Genomic DNA, 21,880 nt, shown 5'->3' on the forward strand with positions numbered 1-21,880 from the left:
TCAAACCATAAAAAAAAATCTATAGAAAGCTATATTATCAGCTAGTAACATAGATTATATATTATTGTCGAATACTTTATCTACCCGTGCAAAGCCGGGCCGGATCGCTAGTGTTGAGTGCGTTCTTTTGATCTCTTCTGAAGCTAAAATGAATATTTATTTATGGCTGTTAATGGGGCCACGAATTTCATATTCGACAACATCGTTATTTCCTTACCAATCATGTAAAACTCTAGCACATTGCGAAATTATTCCACAATAAAAAAAAATAGTGAGATTAATGTCAATCATGTGACCAATAATAAAAGAAATGTGTATAGATTGTACAGAATTCTTTCTTCTTGTAGCAAAAATTTTGTGAGATTCGCTTAGGTCTAAATCCAAGTATTCAATTTTCCAGTTATATATAAGTATATATATATTTTATATTACTTCTAATTAATATTTACTGTATAGTTTTTTACTTGGTGCAATAAAGTGTAAATAAAATAAATAAATAAATAAAGTATATATAAGTTCAGGTTATAGATTCACCTTTAATATTATTTTTAGGAGGAGAAAGGGAATTATTAGTGATCAGTGACTCTGTTGCCAGCTATATACCTTATCAAGTCGACTACCCGATCCTCTTAGAAACAAAACATCTTGTAGCAAAGAGTTTGTGGGACTCACTTGGATCTCAATCCAAGCGTACAAAATTGGTCAGTATTTTTTTTATGCAAATAAGCTGACGGCCACCTGATGGAAAGTGTTAACCGTCGCTTATAGACATGAGGAATACCATGGACATAACAGTGTTCTAACAAAACTCATTGGCAAATACAAGTAGAAAAAAATCTTTGGCGGATTTTATTCATATATACGACCATACAGTATCAGCTGTTGTGGTAAAAAATTCGCACGCAAGTCACGTCTGGATCTCAGTATACAGTATATATAGGAATGTCATTGGGATTTATGGAGCACAGTCAAAGTTTGTAACCAATCGAATGTCGACTTCTTTTTATATCGAAGAAGCCTCTGCCTTCGATTTTAGACATCATAATATAAAAATATATACTACAACCGGAAAGTCGGTTATGGTAAATATAGTATCTGCAAGCGATCAATAAATATATATATATATATATATATATATATATATACTGTTATTCATTAGAGATTCTTGTATCAATTCTATAGTAGGCATTAGTAATATTAGTACCGTTTCGATAACAATCAAGAGAGAGGCCTATATTCAGCAATAGACAGTTAATGGCTGTATCATCATATTATCATCAAACAGTGGAGTAGTAATCATCACTTATGTATAAGAACAGCACAGTGAGTTTCACTGTAACGCTCATATTACTCATATGTACTTGCATACTCTGTAATTTGTCTATATATAAGATAAAATTAATAAATTCTACTCAAATCCTACTCAAAAAAATATAAAAGGTGTATATTATTTTAAATCTAGAGATAACATAATTAACCTAAAAGACTTGATTTTGGCATAGAATGAATGACTCGAGGCGATTAATACAACTTAATGGTCGAGAGAGGGCCAGCAGCGTTCCTCTTAAACATCAAATCATCGCCAACCAAAGCGTAACTGTGGTTGCTAATTTGTCAGCCAAGGATAGCAACTACTGGCAAGACTCTCCAATGGGGAGGCTTATGTTTAACAGTGGACAGTTCACGGCTGATATATGATGACTTGTACTATCTCTGTTAATACGTAATTTAAGACGTCAGAATTTAAGACGTATGTATCTTTTTTTTTTATAAGTTTTTCCAAACTTTTTACTTTCACATCTGTACAAAAACATCAGAAAAACTTTAATAATATGGTAGCAAACAGTTAATGGTCTATTTCTCAAAATGACAGTCAGCTAATAAAACAACCTATAAATCGAATAACAACTATCAATATTGAAGGGAACTCACGCACAGAAAGTGTCAAACTATCGGAAAACAATGACAATCCAATAACAATAATTCAGTACAGTTGTCGATATATTTTGTGGAAATATTTACTGTTTTCCTGGTGCCAAATAGGCAGAGCAAAAAAAAAATATTATAATGCGTAATAATAGTCTCAATTGTAACGTAAATAACTGGAGATTATTTATGGTTCGTTGCCGTTGATACTAAATAAAAAATAGATAAAAAGGTAGCGTATTATTATAATAAAGGTAAATATATTAACAATAAGCGTTAAGGTCCTGTTAGAAATTATTTTATAAAAGGCAGCGTTTTAAAAAGGAATATAATAGATTAATAAGATTCAGCATTTCACAGTAATTTACGGGACGAATGTATATCTTAAAACTGAACGTTACACCTGTTTCAGTGAATACCAGACTAGGATTTCCACTCAGCAATTGCTGTTCTAATACCACAGCGCTCATATCCAATGAGGCTACTAAACTTAAGACAGCGTAGATAATGAATAGAATAACATGAAGAAATATGAAAGGAATTATTTTAAGTACAAATGAAATAATAATTAAAAGTAAGTACAAATAAAATACACATTAAAATTATGTACAAATTAGGACGATCCTTTTAAAACCTCACCATTTGCCGTGTGTGCTCCGGCATAGATTGGGCCACCTCTCTCTTTTCCCGTGGGTGTCGTAGGAGGCGACTAACGGAGGGCAAGGGATGGGTAGCAGCGTCCCTCTTAAAACATTTCTAAAAGCCTAACTGCAGTTGCCAACCCGCCTGCCAAGCGTGGCACCTATTGGCAAAACTCTCCTTATGGGGAAGGCTGATGTCCAGCAGTTGGACAGTTAACGGATAAAATAATAATAATTTTAAAACCTATTCCTGTATTTTTAATTTACGATCAAAACTTAAAAATAATGGTTATTTTTATAGTATTCAATTATCTAAAAATATGATATAATATATTATATGGGTCTTAAAGCACAAATAAACTTATTTACTTTAAACTGAATGCCACAGAAACCTTTGGGCGGGAGTTGTACCTAATTATGCGCATAACTAGTTAAACATGTTTCAAAACCGTGTACCTGTTATTAATTCAGAATAATGTTAACATTCCATTAAATATATTAAACAGAACCGTTTCAAACGAAAACATATTACAAAAAAAGAAAATACAGAATATGTTACATGTGAAACGTATGAAAAAGAATTTGCCGCGAAAAAATCTTTGTTTTATCTGTGGCAAGGCGTTCGCAGTTTTTCGAGTCAAGTGACGGGCGACGCGCGACGCTTGATAGATGACAGAGGCGAAAACAGACGAACGAATCGCGAGAAACTTTGATATAGCAGATAGAATATGGAATGAGATTCGGAGGTGTGATCGCCACTATTATTCTTTTATGGTCGCCTCTGTCGCAAATGATAAACGAGATTACATTTTTCATGAAAACGATGAAACTATTTAGGGGGTCCAGTTGACATGTTAAGGTATATGCACACATGCTACTTTTGAGATCACATAAAAGGGATAGTGTTTTAGTTTTTTTTTTAAAGTCACTAAGGGTAGTAAATATGATACGAGTTGATCAAATTTAGGTTATTGAAATTGAATTTGATACATTTATTTCTTTTAATCGGTTGAATATAGGTTTCCTCTTTCCTCCTCCAAATTTTACGTGTGGATCAGTCAAAAAAAGCCTATATATTGTTAAAAGATTGAGAAGAGGAGAGGATAGGTGACTGGTCTCTGGCTTGTGTATTTTTTTATTTAGGAGTTGTTTTCTTTCATGCCCAAGATGTATTGATAGCATTCATTAATTAGAACAAACGCCACGCCATTAACTTACTGGTTACACAAATGTTTGGTCTAGCAGTACATTTCGAAACACTCTTTGAAATAGGCTAAGTAGACTTTTCTTATATTACTGCGAAATAAACAGATCATAAAACATAAAAAACCAAATTTAAAAAACGGATCGTCAGTTTGTTTGCACTTTTAGTAATATATACCTATCTATTGGATAAGCCCATATAAAAAGTAACATAAAAATGAGGAGAAACCTTAAACAATTAGGGTTTATAAACTTCTAGAAGGTATTGCTAAATATTACCAGAGAGAGACTAAAAAATTTAGGACGTCTGTGTCGATACATTTTCCGTTTCACTTATTAGTTCTAGAGTTAAGAAACTTGCCTGTATGCTATATTCTATATTTAAATGGGATGAAAATGGAATGGAAATCCTGTCTACGCCATGGGTATACGCTGAGAGGGTACCATTGAGTAATAGGTGAAGTAAGTTACGCCAGTTAATAGGGTTTAATTCCTGCTGAATTTGTCACTATGGACCAATGCCATTCGTGACGAATTCAGTAGGAATTAATTCCAATGGTTTTCAGGTAGATCGCACGAAGGTACTTGACACGGTTTAATGCTAGTAATGGAGCCGCTAAACCCCATTACTGACAATCCTTTCATTTGCTGTTTTCCGGTTTGAATAGTAGATAAGGAATTGTAATTTCTGAATAAAGTCAAGACCTTATGTTACAAGGGGTTGGCAATGAGCAATGTGTTTAGTGTTGCAAGCATTCATGAGATGCGGTGGTTGTTTACTTCAGGCGAAACGTATGCTTGATTGCTACAGTTGAAAAAGACATTAAGTAATATATATATATATATATATATATATATTTAGTATTCATATTTTATTTCGTGCTCATTACAAAACTTTTACATTCGTTTCTACTTTCCTATTTATCGGTCTAGCTATCTGGATGTTTTGAAAGCCTATTCCTAGAAATTACCATTTTAGTTAGACCTTTTATTATTTTATCGTTCAGCTGCTTTTAATTTCACGCACTGCTTTTAAATATACCCAGTATTTTTATAAGCGAAAGGCAGGTTACTTATTTTTACGATAATTATCATGAATACATAATGGATATATCGTGTATTTTTATATTTAAATAATTATTATTATGCATGAGCAAGATTAAAGGAGCTCAGGCAAATAACTATGATTGGTAACGTAACACATAACACATCACGTAGAGTTACAGGCATATTTATCAGTACTACTACAGATGTTTGCCACATACTTGTTTAATAATAATAGTTTTTAATTATTTTGTGATACCATTGGGTAAATATTATGCATTGTTGAGTTTTCATTTGGGAGAAACTATCAGTTCTATATTTGGTACGACAGACAAAAATATGACTAAGAGTGGAAATTAGTACTACATTTAAAAATATTGCATTTGGCATATATAAACCATCCACGTTCAAATTAGAGGTTGTGGCTGCAAAACCGAGCTGTTTTAATCCTAAACTTTCGATTCTACCCGCTGAGGTATCCTGATTAAAAAAAAAAAACGATCACCAGTGTTCAAACAAAAAAAAACTGCACTGAAATAGATCTAACTTTTCGGAAGCTATAATGTCACAGATGTACAGATAAAGAGTTCAAATACCATCCGTCCTTTTACGTCGAGAGTTAAAAAAGAAACTACTAAGTCGTTGATACAGCAAGTTGCTAGTGTGTTGAGCCCCTAAAGGGGGGATTTCGCGTGCGTGGCCGATACGTTTTTTCAGCTCATTGCCTCAGGCTTATAGACGTCATTACCGGCCCCAGATATTTATGGGCCAAAAACGGGGGTTTTACATTTCAATCACGAATAAAAATAGTGGAAGTAATGGTTTGCGTTTCTCATACGTTCAGCTTTTTCCCTTCAGTTTATATAGTCTATTCTACTGAGTTGACTATAGTTATGATAACATATAATCGGGCTATTACAAACTTCTGTTATAATGTCTGTATACATATAAATAATTCGATGGAGAATGTTACAATTGTTAACTCTGAAATAACTAATTTTACAAGTGATCACATTTCCTCTAGTGTCATCTAATTTTAATTGTTCCTATAAATTGTATTGTTGTTAACTAGATGCTACTTTTTGCCTAATACGAGAGATTTTAGTATCAATGAAAGGGATTTTTATTGGTACATTTGCAAATACAAAATTGAAGTTTTTAAATTTTTAAGATACTTTTTTAGACTTCTTGAAGGTTTTCCAATAATTATAAGTAAGTAATACTTATGTATTACTTACTTACGACAATATAAATATATCAGAATTACGAATATTTGAAAATAAAGTGACTACCAGTTGACAGTTGCAAGAATCACTTCTTGTGATTTCCTCTTAGCAAATAATAACATTCTAAAATCAGCAGTAAAATAATAAAAAAATGACGAAATAAAAGAGCATTTATGTCTATTTTAGTCTATTTACATAAAGATTTATCTTCCGTTTCATAAGTCTCTTAATTGATTTTTCCGAGTGGGAGATGTATGTATCTTTTAGTAAATATTATAAGAAATGACATAATCAAAATGTTATTATGATACTATAATCATAGACAACAGTCATGTTAGAGTAATTATAGAGTTTCTTACCAATTATTCTCAGCAAATAACAACATTCCGGACCCAGCAATAATAACATAAAAAGTGACGATTAAAAAGAGTTTGTAGACATTTTGAAGCAGAACATGTACTTTTAAATAATAAATATATAAATAAATATTCTTTAAATCTATATTTGTAACTTAGTGATTTCTTTATGTAACTTACAATGGCAAACAAGCTGACAGCCCACCTGATGTAATATGGTTACCGTCGCAGTACACATGAACAGTACTATGGCCAAAACAGAGTAATACTACATATGTATATACATACATAATAGTAAACTGTCTTGTCTATAATACCTCACATACATTGCTATTTCTGTGGACTAAGGTGTTATGCACCTGTATTCTGTAATTTCATTGCTACATATATCCCACCCTACAAACCGAAATACAGTCATGCAAGCACAATTTCTTTACGGCAGAAAAACGAATACAGAGGGGTACAAAAGCAGAACACTTTTGTACAAAATCTCCTTTTGTTGAAATCTGATGTAATCGTATTTATTTAGTAAACATTGTAAAGAATTAATTTAGTAAAAAAATTATGTTAAAAGCTACATACATATTGGCGACAAACATAGTAAGTTTATAAAAAATTCCGTTACATATCAAGATAGGTGGGCGACAAACGAAACCAGAAATGGAAATTCAAAATATGTATATATGTATAGAAGGAACTTAGGAAATAAGGGCCGTGATGGAAAGCCAAAAAAGAAACAACAGAGTTGCGTGTCAATTCTAAATTTAGTAAATAATCATATATGTGGCCTGTACTCCAAATCTATCTGTATCTAAAAACTTATTCTGAAGTTCACGGTAATGTCTAATGTATTATGAATTCATTATGGTATTCATTCTATGAAAGAAATGCTACGTTTCTCAGAAATGTAAACACCTACATATATGTCTTAAAACCCTCAATAGAAATGCCTACAACGTTGAGTATGATTTATTTTGTTAATCCTTTGAATTGTTTAGGGGAGAGGCATCCACTGACATACTCTAGGCCCGAGGGAGTCATAAATGAGAATGTGCATTTTTTACCCGCCAAATTGTAATGTTTTTCGCATGTTTGTACCTACGACTTTGTATTGTCGAAGCAAGAGAATAACTGTTTATATTTTTAAACTACTTTCGAAAGGAGCTTCTGAATCTCGTAATATTTTTCTTTTTTTTTATGTTTGTTACCTCATAACTCCGTCAGTTATAAACGCATTTGAAAATTTTTTTTTTTATCTGTCAGGATATACTTTTAGATTGGTTCCATAGAAATTAAATCAAAATCCTTTGAGTACTTTAGTTTCCAAATTAATTGGTTTAATAGAAGTTATTGTGGCTATCTAATATGATTAAATCAATTCTGAATCAAATTTGATGTTATTTTGTAATCAACAGGATTGACTCCCCTTTTGGGTCCATATTAATTTCGTGGCAATTAGAGCAGCTATTATTTTTTGAACAGTAAAAAACTGTCCATTCTATAATAAGATCTGTATATAAAATATGTAATATTTTACTGTATTATTATATATTCCATTACTTATATATCTACGAATCAAATTATTGTAGTGTTAATAATATCAGAAAACCATTTATACTCTTCTAGAAAAAAGGTGTTTATAATAAACACCTGACCGTTTTCGCCACTCGAGGCATTTTCAAAGGTTATTTACATTAGTTTTTTTCCTGGCCTATCAATTGAAAGATGGTTAAAAACTAATAGAAATAATTGGGTACATGAATATAGTGAAATATGTATATACTAAAACAATTAGTAAGTTTTTAAAATTGCAATTGCAAAATTGTCGCCAATTAATTGTTCTGTTTAGTAGCATAAATTATTATTTATTCGTAACCTATTACGTTATATATAATACCAATAATTACGATTTATAATGTTTAGCAAATATAAATCAACTTGCTTTCCCAAGGAGGTTTGGTGTCAGGCAAGCGGCCGGCCATTAAATCATGCCAAATCCTTTAGCAGTTAGACAATGTAAGTAAATGTAAATCAATTATTGTAGTAGAATTTAGTAGAAAAAGAAGAAAATTGTAAATTATTGGTAAGTTTTTAAATTGTAATGTTGCTGCTAAATTAATAATTTTGTTTAGTAAAAGAATTGATTACAGAATAGATTAAGAGAAACTTAATCTATTCCGTTATATTTCACTACTATTTATATTGTTTAGTGGCCATGTGGTTCTGGTATAGAATAGGCCACCCCTTCCTTTCTCATGGGTGTCGTAAAACTCGACTAAGGAGTGGACTTAATCATCCACTGCTGAACATAAACAGTTGATATGATGATGATGATGATGTTGTTTAGTAAATGTAAATCAATTATCGTAGCGGAATTTAGTAGAAAAAGAGAATAAAGTAAAATATCGGTAACCAAAACAAAATAATAATTAAAACAACAGTATTTTTTTATATAATTTTACTTACTTGATACTCGTTTTCCGTTTTTTCGCCACTGTATGTTCGGTATGGGGTCGCCGCGGGCGGCGCAGTAGAACGCGGCGATGCCGTTCGCGCGTACTTGCAGGTTTCGGGGGCGGATCGTGATCTCCGGCGGGTCTGCACACACACACAAAAATAGACTCTATTAATGTAGGATTTAGAATTAATTTTGCATGCATTTTTATATATTCCGGTAAAGTTCACCAAAGAAAATTAAAATCAAAAAATCTAAGATAGAAACACAAAAGGAAATATTCATTAAAATATACTATATATACAACATTAATTTGGACTCATAATATATTAATTTAATACAATGCTCGATACTGTTTCCCTATAAACGCAAATCATAAATCAGTTAAAATTATTCCTTTGAGGGTATATCTTTACTAATAAATACAGAGTGTATTTATTTGATGAATAGCTAATGAAACAATAAATGCCAATATTTAAACTGTATAAACAAAGTAAACAGAGTAAATTCAAACTACAATACATTAAACTGAAAATTAATAATCCTATTTTAATATAATAAATGCGAAAATTTGTAACGATGGATAGATAAATGGATGGATGGATGTTTATTATTCTTTTATGCAAAAAAGGAATCGATAGATTTAAATGAATTTTGGTATATTTTATAATGTACCCAAAATTATATCCCAACTTAGGATATAAGATAATTTATGTACCAATTTAGCGGAGCAGTGGGATATATAGAGATATAGATACCTAATTAATACTATAGGTCAAAATATGAACAATTAACTTCATTACAATCAACTAATGTCTTATTACTGAGTACGCGTCTCCCCTTGTTACTTTGTTGGCCAGGTGGTTTGGTATAGAATTTTATTCCTAGTGTCTTTCTTCTAACCATAGTCGTATTTTGTACGTTCTCCTAGATATCTCTTATGATATCTTGGGGATAAAAAGAAGTTTGTGTGATACTCACATTTTTCCTTCTTTCTTCACTTTAGCAAGAAATACTCATTTATAGAGTAAATTACCTTAAACATGTTACACAGCGATACACGTTTTACTTCTAAACTGAGTAGAGCGTATACTATTAGTCCTGAATGATCGATACATGCACTTATTTTTTTAAATACATACCTACACAATAACAAATATAAAACCACTAAACTAGTAGAAACTGGTTCAGAAAACTCGACAACTAGTTTTTGTATAATACGAATTGAAATCTCGATTACTGGAAGGCAAAACAGTATGTTAAACATACACTAACACTAAGGTTGTCAAAATACGAGTACGGGGTAATAATCTAATAAAAAACTTCATATCAGCTACCCAAAATGCAAATTGTCTGTCCCTTAGCCGCAGCTTGTAACTAATCCGAACAGTCGGCCAAAGTTGTGGGTATGAATTATGGATATTCATCGGACTTTTACTACCGGACGAATAATCGGCACCGCACTCGATCTATTCCGATCCAATTTTCGACTATGAATAAATTAAGGACTTGACTTAAGTCCCCGTACCCTACATGTTTATGTACAGACTTAAGCTATGTAGAGAAAGCATGTATAAAAGTTTTTATACGAAGCTGGAGAACGGTGGCAACTGACAGCAATAATTAGATCCACAAGAATTTACTTCAATGTTATAATAGAATTTTAGAATTAGGAAATAATACTTATCGATTAAAAAGTAAACAATTAAAATCGGTTTACAACTAGCAAAGATTACATATAACATTTAATAAATACGTAATTATATCTTCTACATTCAGATTTCACAATGAAGTAGTACACAGTGCGTTTATTTCCAATTTTTATTTAAAAGGTAAATTTAATATTCTGACTAGAACTTGGGTCCTTTGTCTATGACGTAGAAAAAACAGAACTGTTTCCTACAAAATGACTCTGAGACGGCGTCGAGGTACATTTTCATTAAGTAAAACAAAACTAATGATATTACCCTGTAGAAAAAATGCGTTCTAAGCAACAAAACAATTACGTATGTCTGCAAAGGAAGTATACCGTGTCGTGCAACGATCTGGAACAAAAATATCTAAAGGGACTATCAGAAAAAGAACATTGAACGCATACCGCGGGGAGCGTTTGATTTCTGAACTAGAAAATGAAACCCTATTTAGTTGTACGTATCGAGCAAGGGATGTCCCAAGGGCAGAAATCGACCGATGTGACATTAATGAACAAGTTCCAGATATACGTATATCTACACTGTCACACACGAGTTAAAATATTCATGAAACGGACACCGCAGAGGTCGGCTGAGATTAGAGATATTTGAAAAAAGGTAGATCCGCTTTCCGTATAATCTGTGGGTGCGTGAAACAATTCATATCAAAACGGACCGAGGGACCCACGTGGCTCACGAGATAGCATAAAATGTTGAATCCTATATAATATTCACATACTCGCAAATGTACGAATGACGAGAAAACCGAAAGTTTATCCTTTATTAGGATATTACGAAACTGATGAATAGAATTCTTATATTCATGACGTGAATAGAAGTTAATTGGATACTGTGGAATACGGAATAAAAAATGATGTCGGTGGCAGTACAACCGCGAGTAAAAGTGCCATCTGAATTGCCCTTGTGATGCCCGAAAGGGAACTTAATGACTGGGTACTCGATGCCCAATTACGGGTCGGTGGCACTGATCTTGCTAACTACGTGAATTGTGGAGATTGGAATATTTTCTTTTGAATCACGTCCAGCGCGCGGAGACTAGAAAAAAAATGGTGACGAATATGTTTATTCCTCAACGGACGACTATGTGAATGGTCACGTTCTATATGTGTGCGGGATTGAAACGGGCTCAGAACGTGCCAGTGCACGCATTCAAATAAAAGGTACCCATTTTTTTTCTTCCACCAAACGCGCTAACCGGGCTGGATTAAATTACGCAAAGCCTAGACGCGGAGCTTAAAATTAAATTGTCGAATTGAAAGGATTTCGCTCTCATTATTCGTCTTTTGGGGTAAGGTGCTCTGAATTTCGTTTGAGAATATTCTTAGTACATATGTGTGCATATTTGATGACAAAAATGTCATCAAATATTTGGCAAATAGACTATCAATTGTATTCTAAAAGTATTATACGTAAATCCTTTATTACATCAAAAAATTTATTTACAATTAAATAAAAATATGTTCAAAATATATTCTAGAAGATTCGAATGGTTTAAAAATTAATTGCAATAAACATTTATAGGTATTACATTTATTTTATTGAAATAAGCAAGTTTAAGTATTAAAGAAATTCTATTACTATTTCCTTATGATTAAATTTACATAGCCAAAATATATTTAGATTTCTCGAGGGTATGTTAGCGTTTCCTCTCTAATGTTTGGTCGCCTCTGTTCTGTATATAATACGTTCTGCATGTAGTTTCATATATTTACACAAGTGGAGGTATACGTTGTAAATGTATTTGGTTTCATTTAATGTTACCTACAATCCTACATAACATATTTGTATAAAGTTAATTGAGTACTTACTTATTTATATTTATTTTGTAAGAATTGTGACTTACAATATTTTTTGCACTTAATACGATTACCTTTCAAATTGGTGACATATTCATTTTGAAACGATAGAATTTGTTTTCGCTTTTGGTAAATTCCTTGTAGCAAACAAAAAAACAACTACTTGTAAAAACACGAATCCCGGTTCTAAATTCAAATACTTTCAATGCAATACGTCTACAAACATCTCGTTAATTAGTTCATGGTTGAAGTCTTTTTTGCTAGGTTGAATTTTTTTTTGAAACAAAATGTATTAGTACATGCAACATAGCGGTCAACATTAACGTCCTGAACACTTGTTATTTTTTATATATCGGTGGTACATTATACATTTGTAATCGACCTTTTAGCTGAAATATCATAATAATGCAAAAGAAAAAAATACTTTAGGTATAAGTTATTCAAGAAATACATGTAACATTTGAAAATTTCATTTCGGCTATATGAGAGTTGGGTTTGCCGAGTTCGTATACTTTCATCTCTCAAGGTACTTTTCGTAACATGTCCAATTATCCGGAGATGTTATTGCGAAATAGGCTTTATTATCCAGAATTCTATACAGTTTGGATAACCAGCCTACACAAATACAAACAGAATATTACTCGATGGAGATTTTCAATTCTGTTTTTGAAATTATTTTATACTATTTACCTAATAGCAAAGCATTGGTAGGAATGGATTGTTAGTAATGCGGATTACTAGTCCCATTGCTAACAATAATACGTATACGCAAACATCTTGTTGCAGGATCTTCAACTGTTTCTTAAAAACAGCAATCTCAGTACTCCTAACACAAGATTTAGAAAAAGTTAGTAGGACTTTTATGGGAATGGGCATTAAATGTTGTAATAAGATACCAAAACATATTTTGAATCTACCTGTTGTTAAAAACACTTGTTAAACAAAGCCACATTATTATTACACACTAAACGATTGTTTGAATAACAAATGTGCATAGTGTTAGTCGATCATGCATGGGCTTTTAACGACCATGTAATTTTAGAAATAGTACATTTAAATAAATGCAAATAATGTTAACAGGGATTTAGGAGAGTAACTATTAAGTTTCTTGTGGATTCTTTTCAAGAAATAATAATTTTCCAAACCTTGCAGTAGAATTAAAAAAAAAATGATAATTTAAAAGTGCTTGTAAACAAGTCTATTTGAATTTGAAAATATATATCCTCTCAAGTCGATACTAATGCACGCATTTTGATAATGGCGTTCGAATACAAAAAGGTCATATTGGGAACATGCAAATGTGATATATCTATTAACATATTCACTACAAATCACAGTCGATGCTTTATCAAGATTAATGTCATCCTATTAAAATAATATCACATTGAAATATGTTAACAAAAATATTACAATATCCCTAAGTATTTATTAATCGCTATCTACAAATCAAAATCGAAATTGACGGACAAAAGGCCGTGGAGTACGAACGCGGAATGAAATAACAGCGCCTGAATATTGCTATCAATTACTGCTGAGTATTCATTACTCAGCGGAGCGTATCGCGCCGTTATCACTGGTACAATTTTGTGCGAGACTAGCTTTTCCCGGGCACAAATTAACATGTGTTTTGCCATTGAATTGTTAGTAAAAAAATAAAAAAAAACATTAGACTGTAAAAAGGTGTTGAGACCTTAAAACTCACACACAGAAATAATATTTTACATTAAAAGTTTCAAAATAATAAATTAATAAAAAAATAAAATAATGAATTTCTCTGAATTTTTATATTTGATCTTATAATGAGAATGGCTTTATAATGTTAAAAAAATATGTATATATTTGAAATGACCTGTTTTTTTTTTGACCATAAACGTGTATTTATGATTATTTGAGAGATTAAAAAAGAACGCTAAAAATAGAGCTCATATGACCAAATTTGGTTCCTACTCAATGTACCGAAATATTTTTTTTATGCAACTTAAATGGCAAACAAGCTGACAACCGAAATATTGTTATAATTTTTGTAAAACATACTGTCTGTATACGGATTCATATTTACGATAAATATTCGTTTCATATTTTTCATACCTAGTCCTAGAATAATTATTTATATTTTAGTCTGAATTTAAAATATTCTTCAGTTTATCTTTTATAAGAGCATGTGAATCTTGGATTTGTTGTTACATCAATATTTTTACCATTATTCCTTATCATGTAGACACCATTAAACTTCGAATGACTTCTCCGTAACATACTCGAGTACATTAAAAACCTTTAAGTATTCGACGTACTGCAGTCATAATAAAACTGGATACGGCCATTACAAGCATAGATGAACACAAGTTATTACCCACAATAAAGTCTACAATTGATGAATGGTTACAATCACTTTTGTTGCTATGTGTACAATGAAACCCGACTCGTTATTAGTAAACAAAGCGATATTGCCGAGTATGAATTCTGCGTTTACTCTAACATTCAGCTTGTTTTACAATCGGCCCGGAATAATGGAACTGTGCCATACTGTTTGATAGAACGACTTCTATTAACGAGCAAATTGTACACACCGACAAACATCGCTATTTCTTTTTAACCGACATCAAAAAGATCCTCGATTTGTTTGTCCTTTTTTGTGTGTTACGGGATATTATCGTCAATTATGATTTTTTTTGATAATTCCATTTTTATCGAAAATAATGAGGAGTATTTTTGGGTGATACTAATTTTCAAATTTATTTTTGAAGTCGGTTTGCTTTTTGAATTAAGATTGTATTGTACGAAAAGAAACCAATTTCAATTACAGCAAAACCAATTATTTTGATTTAAAATCTAAACTACTGAACCAATTTCGATAAAATGGGACCAATTTGTAAGTACATTCTTTATGGTAAAAAAAGATTTTACTAAATCGGTTTACAACTGACGCAGTTATGAGGTAACAAACATTAAACACAAATACAACACAGAGGATCATTCTTTTTGAAGTCGATTGAACAAAAAATTGTGATTACGAGTATTTAAGTGATATAGCACAGACTACCTCTCCTTCCGATTTTTATCGATTCTAATCTAATAGAATACAAGATAAGCATTTGTTTGGGCAGGGTATCTTTTATGTATATTTAGTACGTATTTACAAAAAGAAATATTAATAAAATAATATTAAAATTATTGTATTAATTTTATAAATATTCTTTATTACACTAAACCATGCAGTAATAATAACAAATGGAAAAAAGTAAACAAGGGTGAACTTATCTCTAAAAGAGATCTCTTCCATCCAATCCAGCTCAGTGGCATAGGAAATAATGAGTAGGCAGTAGTAGTGCAAAACCGAAATCAAAACAATATTAATTGTGTGTGCTCAAAGTACAAGTTCTGCTTAGTTTATCACCAGATGACACTGTGTAATGTGTGTGAGTCGAGTATTTATTGTTATTATTAAATTATTATATAAAAAGGAAAACCTAAACAACTACATTTTATTTGCAAGCCTACCTACTAACTGATCATATAGCCAGTCGAAATCGACTACCAAACAGTATTCTGCTAGCCACAATAGGGAAGCGGCCTACCTTAAAATGAACAAGTTAATAATGCATAAATGAAACCACGAACTCAAATGTAGTTAATTGAAATAGACGAATCTACGCCTACGCCAGTGGCTATTTTCATTAGGAATATATAATCAAATATGCATCGAAAACCAATAGATATATATAAAATAGGAACTATATTTAGATTTAACGATTTTGAGAGATATGGTTTAATTAGGCTATAGCATATCTTCATTCCCATTGCTCTTTAAAAATAATAATGAAAATAAAATACCCCTTTAATTAGTAAAATATTTGCATTTATTAGATAATATCTAATATTGCATTTATTAGTAGGTATATAATTATTTGGTTCTTATGTGGGAAAACTGTGAATAGGTAATAATGACAAGATACCAATTATCTATCCATTCGTTATATTTACAAATCTATCCAATAATAAATTAACGTTAATAAAAAACAAACACCGGATAAATTGAACATTGTTTAGAATAATGAAATAATATATTTTATAAAAGAAATAATATAAATAATAAACCAAATTAAATTTAAGCTACGTTTATATTAATACGAGGAAAGGTATTCCAAGAATTGAGTTCCTAATGGTTTAATTCATTTTTATCTATATATTCGTATTTTTTTTATGAATATAAATGGAATTTCAAACGAATACATATAAGTAAAAAATTATTGCAAAATATATGGTAATAAAGTAATTTCTGATGTCAACGATGAAATAATAAAGAAATAGTTTTTCCAATACGCCTCCGCGAAATTTAGAGCTCGGCAACCCTGAAACAGGAGTCATTTAATTAGTTAATACAGAAACTTACGTGTGAGGTAACGAATAAAAATATTTCCAGTATCGTTGACGGGAGGTACTGCTGGTATTGGCGGTATATCTTCTGTCACCAGTTCCGGAGGCGGCTCGGTTTCTTCTTTTTCGTCCTCTGCCCGAGAATTATTATTTTAGATCGAGCGGTTGTCGTATTTTTGCGATTTTTAATAATTTTGATATTGTATTGGACGATTTTTTATTACTATTTAGTTTACGCGAATAAGATTTTTTTTGTGATGTAAGTACTGTTTTATTTATACAATTTCATGCACATATAAAATAAAGTAACTTATTGTTATGCTTATCTAATTTAAAATCTAATATTAAGGCCTTATTCACACATTTATAAATTGTCTTATGAATCCTTTAGAAAGAATCGTTATGATCGTTTATACATTATTCTATGTATCATGTTTAACGTTGGATTGTTAATGATAATTGTTTATGTGTGAACAGGCCTTAATAGTAATAATTTTAGTACTTAACTTTTATAATATAAATATAATTAACATAGTGCCAAATCACAATTATAAAGGATATTAATATAAAACAGGCGAGACCTTAACGTGTTATTAGATAATTTATAATACAAATTAATTATTATAATTAACTATTGATCGCTTCATATTTTCTTTGCATTGAGATTAAACAATTGCTTTATAGCATAGTATATGACTTTAAGTAAAAATATATAAGTAACACTTCTGTTAATTAAGAGATTGTTTTATTTATACAAATATAGAACAATATAAATGTTTGAAGATCTTTTACTTACAGAATTTGTCAAAATTTCCTAAGATACAATTTGCATAAAAAGTAAAAAAGTAACATTGGAGAAAGGACGACCATGAATGACCTGAATGAAAAATGATAACTAAATATCAAGAGAAACATTCATTATTAAAAAATAAAACAAGAAATTAAATACCAGTCCAGTCCGTTTGAAATACGACAGACACACCCACTTGAACATTCCAACATCCAAAAATCTACAACGAACCTCTCACACTATTTGTATCTCTCCGAAAAGAAAAAGAAAAATAAATAAAACCATTGCAATAGAAAAAGTGTGCAATAAAGAATCGAAGGTAGGCGTGCGGCGCTAAAGGTTACCATTTAAGATATTCTAAGGGCAACATTTAATAGAATATTTACCAAGATCCCTAGAAAGGTTCATCGGAAACTCGATACAGTTTCGGCGAGTACAATAAATCACGCTATTGTTATTATTGTGAAAAAAAAAAAAACTCCGCAAGATCTCGATACTCCCGTATCGATGCAATAAATAAACATCCCAGCAACATCGATTATTGAAAGATTTATATCTCAGTTCTGTCTGACGTGTATAGTTCTACCATTATTCATATGGAGAGTGCTATTGTGTATGAAGACGCGATAAAATCGGATAATAGATATGCCTTTACGTTTGTACTCACTTGGGAAAAAGAGGGTGAATTATTTTTTTGTATTACTACTACTTAGCAACTTATAATTGTTGTGTAATGACTATTAGTTTCTAAATTTGTTATTCAAAGAATACGCAAATTTATTTTATGTTCACGTTTACGCTACGGTATGCATAAGAAACACGAGATTGTATTAATTACTCTTTCTTATTCTTACGGTTGCAGTATAATAGACATATAACACAATAAGATAATTTACCTACAGATATACATGCAATTTTTGACTTTTAGTTTTGGCACTTAGTTATCTATTAATCTCTAAATTTCAATTCTGAGTTCTTATACATTCGGAAAAAAGTTTAGAAAATTGAGAAATATAGTATTTTTTTAATATAGGATATTTGAAAATCTCAATGTTAAGTATTATAGATAAATAATATTTTTTATAGAGTTTAGAACGGGAGAGAGTTAGCTACATCATTAAGGTAAGTAGCTTAGATCGCAGATAAAAAGATATATACATACTCGTACGTATACTTGCAACATCTATCTCTATGTTTAATCTTAATTGAAGAGTATTATTATTCTAGATCTAACCTACAATTTCATTTATGTACAAATATACCGTATTTATTGAGGTATTACACTTATTATTTACTATAGAGTGTCAACAAGCTTATCGTTCATTTATATACGAAATATTGAAGTAAACCATTTTATTTCCTGTAACATAGGATTTTTTTCTAAAAGTTTTATTTTTTAATAAGCTACCAACTCTCTGTGCTTCTCTTTATTTTTTTATACGTCAAGGAAAAAGTAAACTGTTTATTTATGGTGAGAAATACACGTGTGAAATTGGGCAGAGTGTAGAAAGAAATATTGCGTGTATTATATAGGGAACTCACTGATTTTCCCCTTTACCGTTTCATAACTCTTCCTTTATGTTGTCAATTTAAAAGTAAAGTTCAAGTAGGTACGGTTCTTTGTTACAGTTTGCCTGCACATATTTTTTGGTAATTTATCTTCTTTGCTCGACTGTTAAATATATGCATTGTTTTTGGATGAATTTATATATAAATAATCTTGAAAATGTATGTAATAGTATAATTCACTGTTTGTGTTATGACTTCTTGATGGGTCTTCATTATATAGATTATACAATATTATTAAAAATACTTGTACTTTATATAGTTACATATATAAATATATAGTTACATTTATTAGTTATTTTGCTTTATTCTCCATGCTGTAAAATACAAAGAAATAATACTTATTCCTTCATTTATATCATAGTATTTAGATACAGATTTCTGTGACAACGTGTAAACCGGTAATACGAATTTTTGAATATTTAATAAATGAGATAGTTTTAGAACAGCTGAGGTCAGATACAATAATGTCATTATGGATTAATGGAATTGTCGTTTCAATAACAGATTACTTATTTGTATAGTGTGATATTCCTAATTCTATTTACTCTTCCTTGCCACTACAATGACATCCGCTCGACCGCTAATGAATGTGTTCAGACTGTAGACAAAATGGTTAAAAATAAACAAGACACGAACAATAGCCACAAAACAAAGAGTACGCGTCAAAGGAGGGCCGGTGCGAAAAAAAAAAGAAAAACAAAACCGCGGCTAGGATCGTTGTAAATACATTCTAGTTTTCACATCTGTGAATAATAAATATCCATTTTTTCGTTTAACTATTTATTTATACATACACGCTGATACCTCTAGGAAATAAGCAGAGATAAACTAGTTCCAATTGTCTCTATCTAAGTTTCCATAATAGTAGTCTTTATCTTTGGAAAGATCTCTTGCTTCGTCGATCCAACCATTCAATTTGTTACATTCGTTTGATATCTGAAATGCATACATGAGATCTTTGAATTACCTATTAGATAGCTACATAATAATATATCGATAATACAGACTCAACTAGTCTTCAAATATAAAATCTCATATTATTTTTTAACTAACATCCAATAAGCATTAGATTCTCAATTCGATTGTATTTTTTCGATCATTTATCAACTGTGGATCGTGGGTTTAGGTACATTGAAAATATTTTTATTCTCATACCCAAGTACATACTCGTATTCTGTTAAAATGCAATGCCTCTTTTGTAAAATAAATTATTTTATTATCAATAGGGAATATACTTTGTTAATAAACAACAGACCTATATCGTCCATTTGGATAAAGTTACCCCCAGTTGTTATCCAACTATGATATTATTTCATGCAGCTAAATGTATAGTATGTAGATGTTCAGTTTTAGACCGGGAATAGAATTGCAGCCAAACACGAAACTTTACGATAACCGAAACTTCTATTGTAGTATAATGGGCGCTTTTATAATTTACTGTAGCACGGCACGACACGGCACGATAAGAAAAAAATAATTGTATAAAGACGTTTTTAATTTTCCGTCACGATAACGTCATGCCGATATTGTGAATATCATGGGCATGCATGGAAAATTAAAAGAACTAAGAAATACAACAGAAAATAAAAAATTACGAAAGGAAAATATGTGCTTTTAATTTTCCATCGGCGATAATATTATGTCGATATTGTTAACTATTCCTAGTATATGAAAAATTAAAGAAACAAAAAATACAATAGAATGAAGAATAAAAGGAAAGTAAAATTTACGTAGTAGAATGAAAGTACTTTTAATTTTTCGCTCACGATAATGTCATCTCGATATTGCGGACGTGCACGAACAATTGTATAGAATAGGACAATACAAAAGTAATTAGTCATAAATTTCTTATAGAAAGAATATATGATAAACAACAGAAGATTAAATTACGAAATAAAAAGCAAAATAAAAGCTGATACTTTTAATTTTTCGGTCAACGATTACATCATACCGTTTTCGCGAACGTGAATGCAAAATTTAAAGTGTCTTTATACAATCGCTTACATTTTGTTTACCTATTACATGTACCATGACGATAAAATCGTGCAGTCCTGTGCTAACGTAATCTGTAAAAGCGCCCATTAACGACACATAATCTATGTAATTTACGGTTGAGTTTTATGTGACTCACCCGTGTAGGTATCACCATAGACATCGACTTAAATAGATGTCGAACAAAATCGTAATTGCATGTTTTTACATGTAAATTTTTTACCCTATGTAAGCTCAAAAATGTCTGTATTAGCTGAATTCTGATTGAAATTTTGTGAAATTTATTTTACATTACATACATTATTGGAAAAACCACAAAGTAAATTATTATTGCTTAGGTTATTTTAGATAAAAAAAAGAAAAGAATTTGTGTGGCAATGTATCTGTACTGTTTTGATGTATAAAACATGTAAAAATTTAAATAAAATCATATTAAAATGATTGGAAAACATCCCAAGTCAGAATAATAGCTCAAATTGTTTCAGGATTTTAGGAATAAGATAGTAGAATAGTTGGACTAAGTATACATTCTTTAAAAAGGGTGTATTAAGGTTTCTTAAGGTGGGCAACGTGCGCGTGACATCTCTGGTGTTGCAGACGTGCAAAGCATCAGTGAAATAAAGATATTAATTTATAATTTATAATTAATTTATAATTTTGAAAATTACTTATTTCACTATGTAACTTACAGGCAAATAAATAAGATGTGAAAGAGGCCTAATTCTGTACATATATAATACATGTATGTGTATTTACATATATATACATATATGCATATACAATGTATAATATTAAT

General features: G+C 30.7%; 1 protein-coding gene across 5 annotated transcripts in view; it reads right to left on the reverse strand.

Moving 5' to 3' along the window:
- The window catches only part of LOC113521497 (tyrosine-protein phosphatase Lar), a 494,469-nt gene that overhangs the window by 127,965 nt on the left and 344,624 nt on the right, over window positions 1-21,880 (reverse strand). For 4 of the 5 annotated variants that reach the window (XM_031912899.2, XM_031912896.2, XM_031912898.2 and 1 more), the window contains exons 4-5: window positions 16,750-16,866; window positions 8,863-8,994 (exon numbers count right to left, since the gene is read on the reverse strand). In XM_031912899.2, coding sequence (XP_031768759.1) covers window positions 8,863-8,994; window positions 16,750-16,866 — 249 coding nt within the window. The remainder of the gene's footprint in view (window positions 1-8,862; window positions 8,995-16,749; window positions 16,867-21,880) is intronic. The other variant, XM_031912897.2, reaches the window with a different exon arrangement.

Source organism: Galleria mellonella, unplaced genomic scaffold (assembly GCF_026898425.1).
Source record: "Galleria mellonella isolate WM207_F2 unplaced genomic scaffold, CSIRO_AGI_GalMel_v1 utg19, whole genome shotgun sequence".
In the NCBI taxonomy this organism is placed as follows: domain Eukaryota; kingdom Metazoa; phylum Arthropoda; class Insecta; order Lepidoptera; family Pyralidae; genus Galleria; species Galleria mellonella.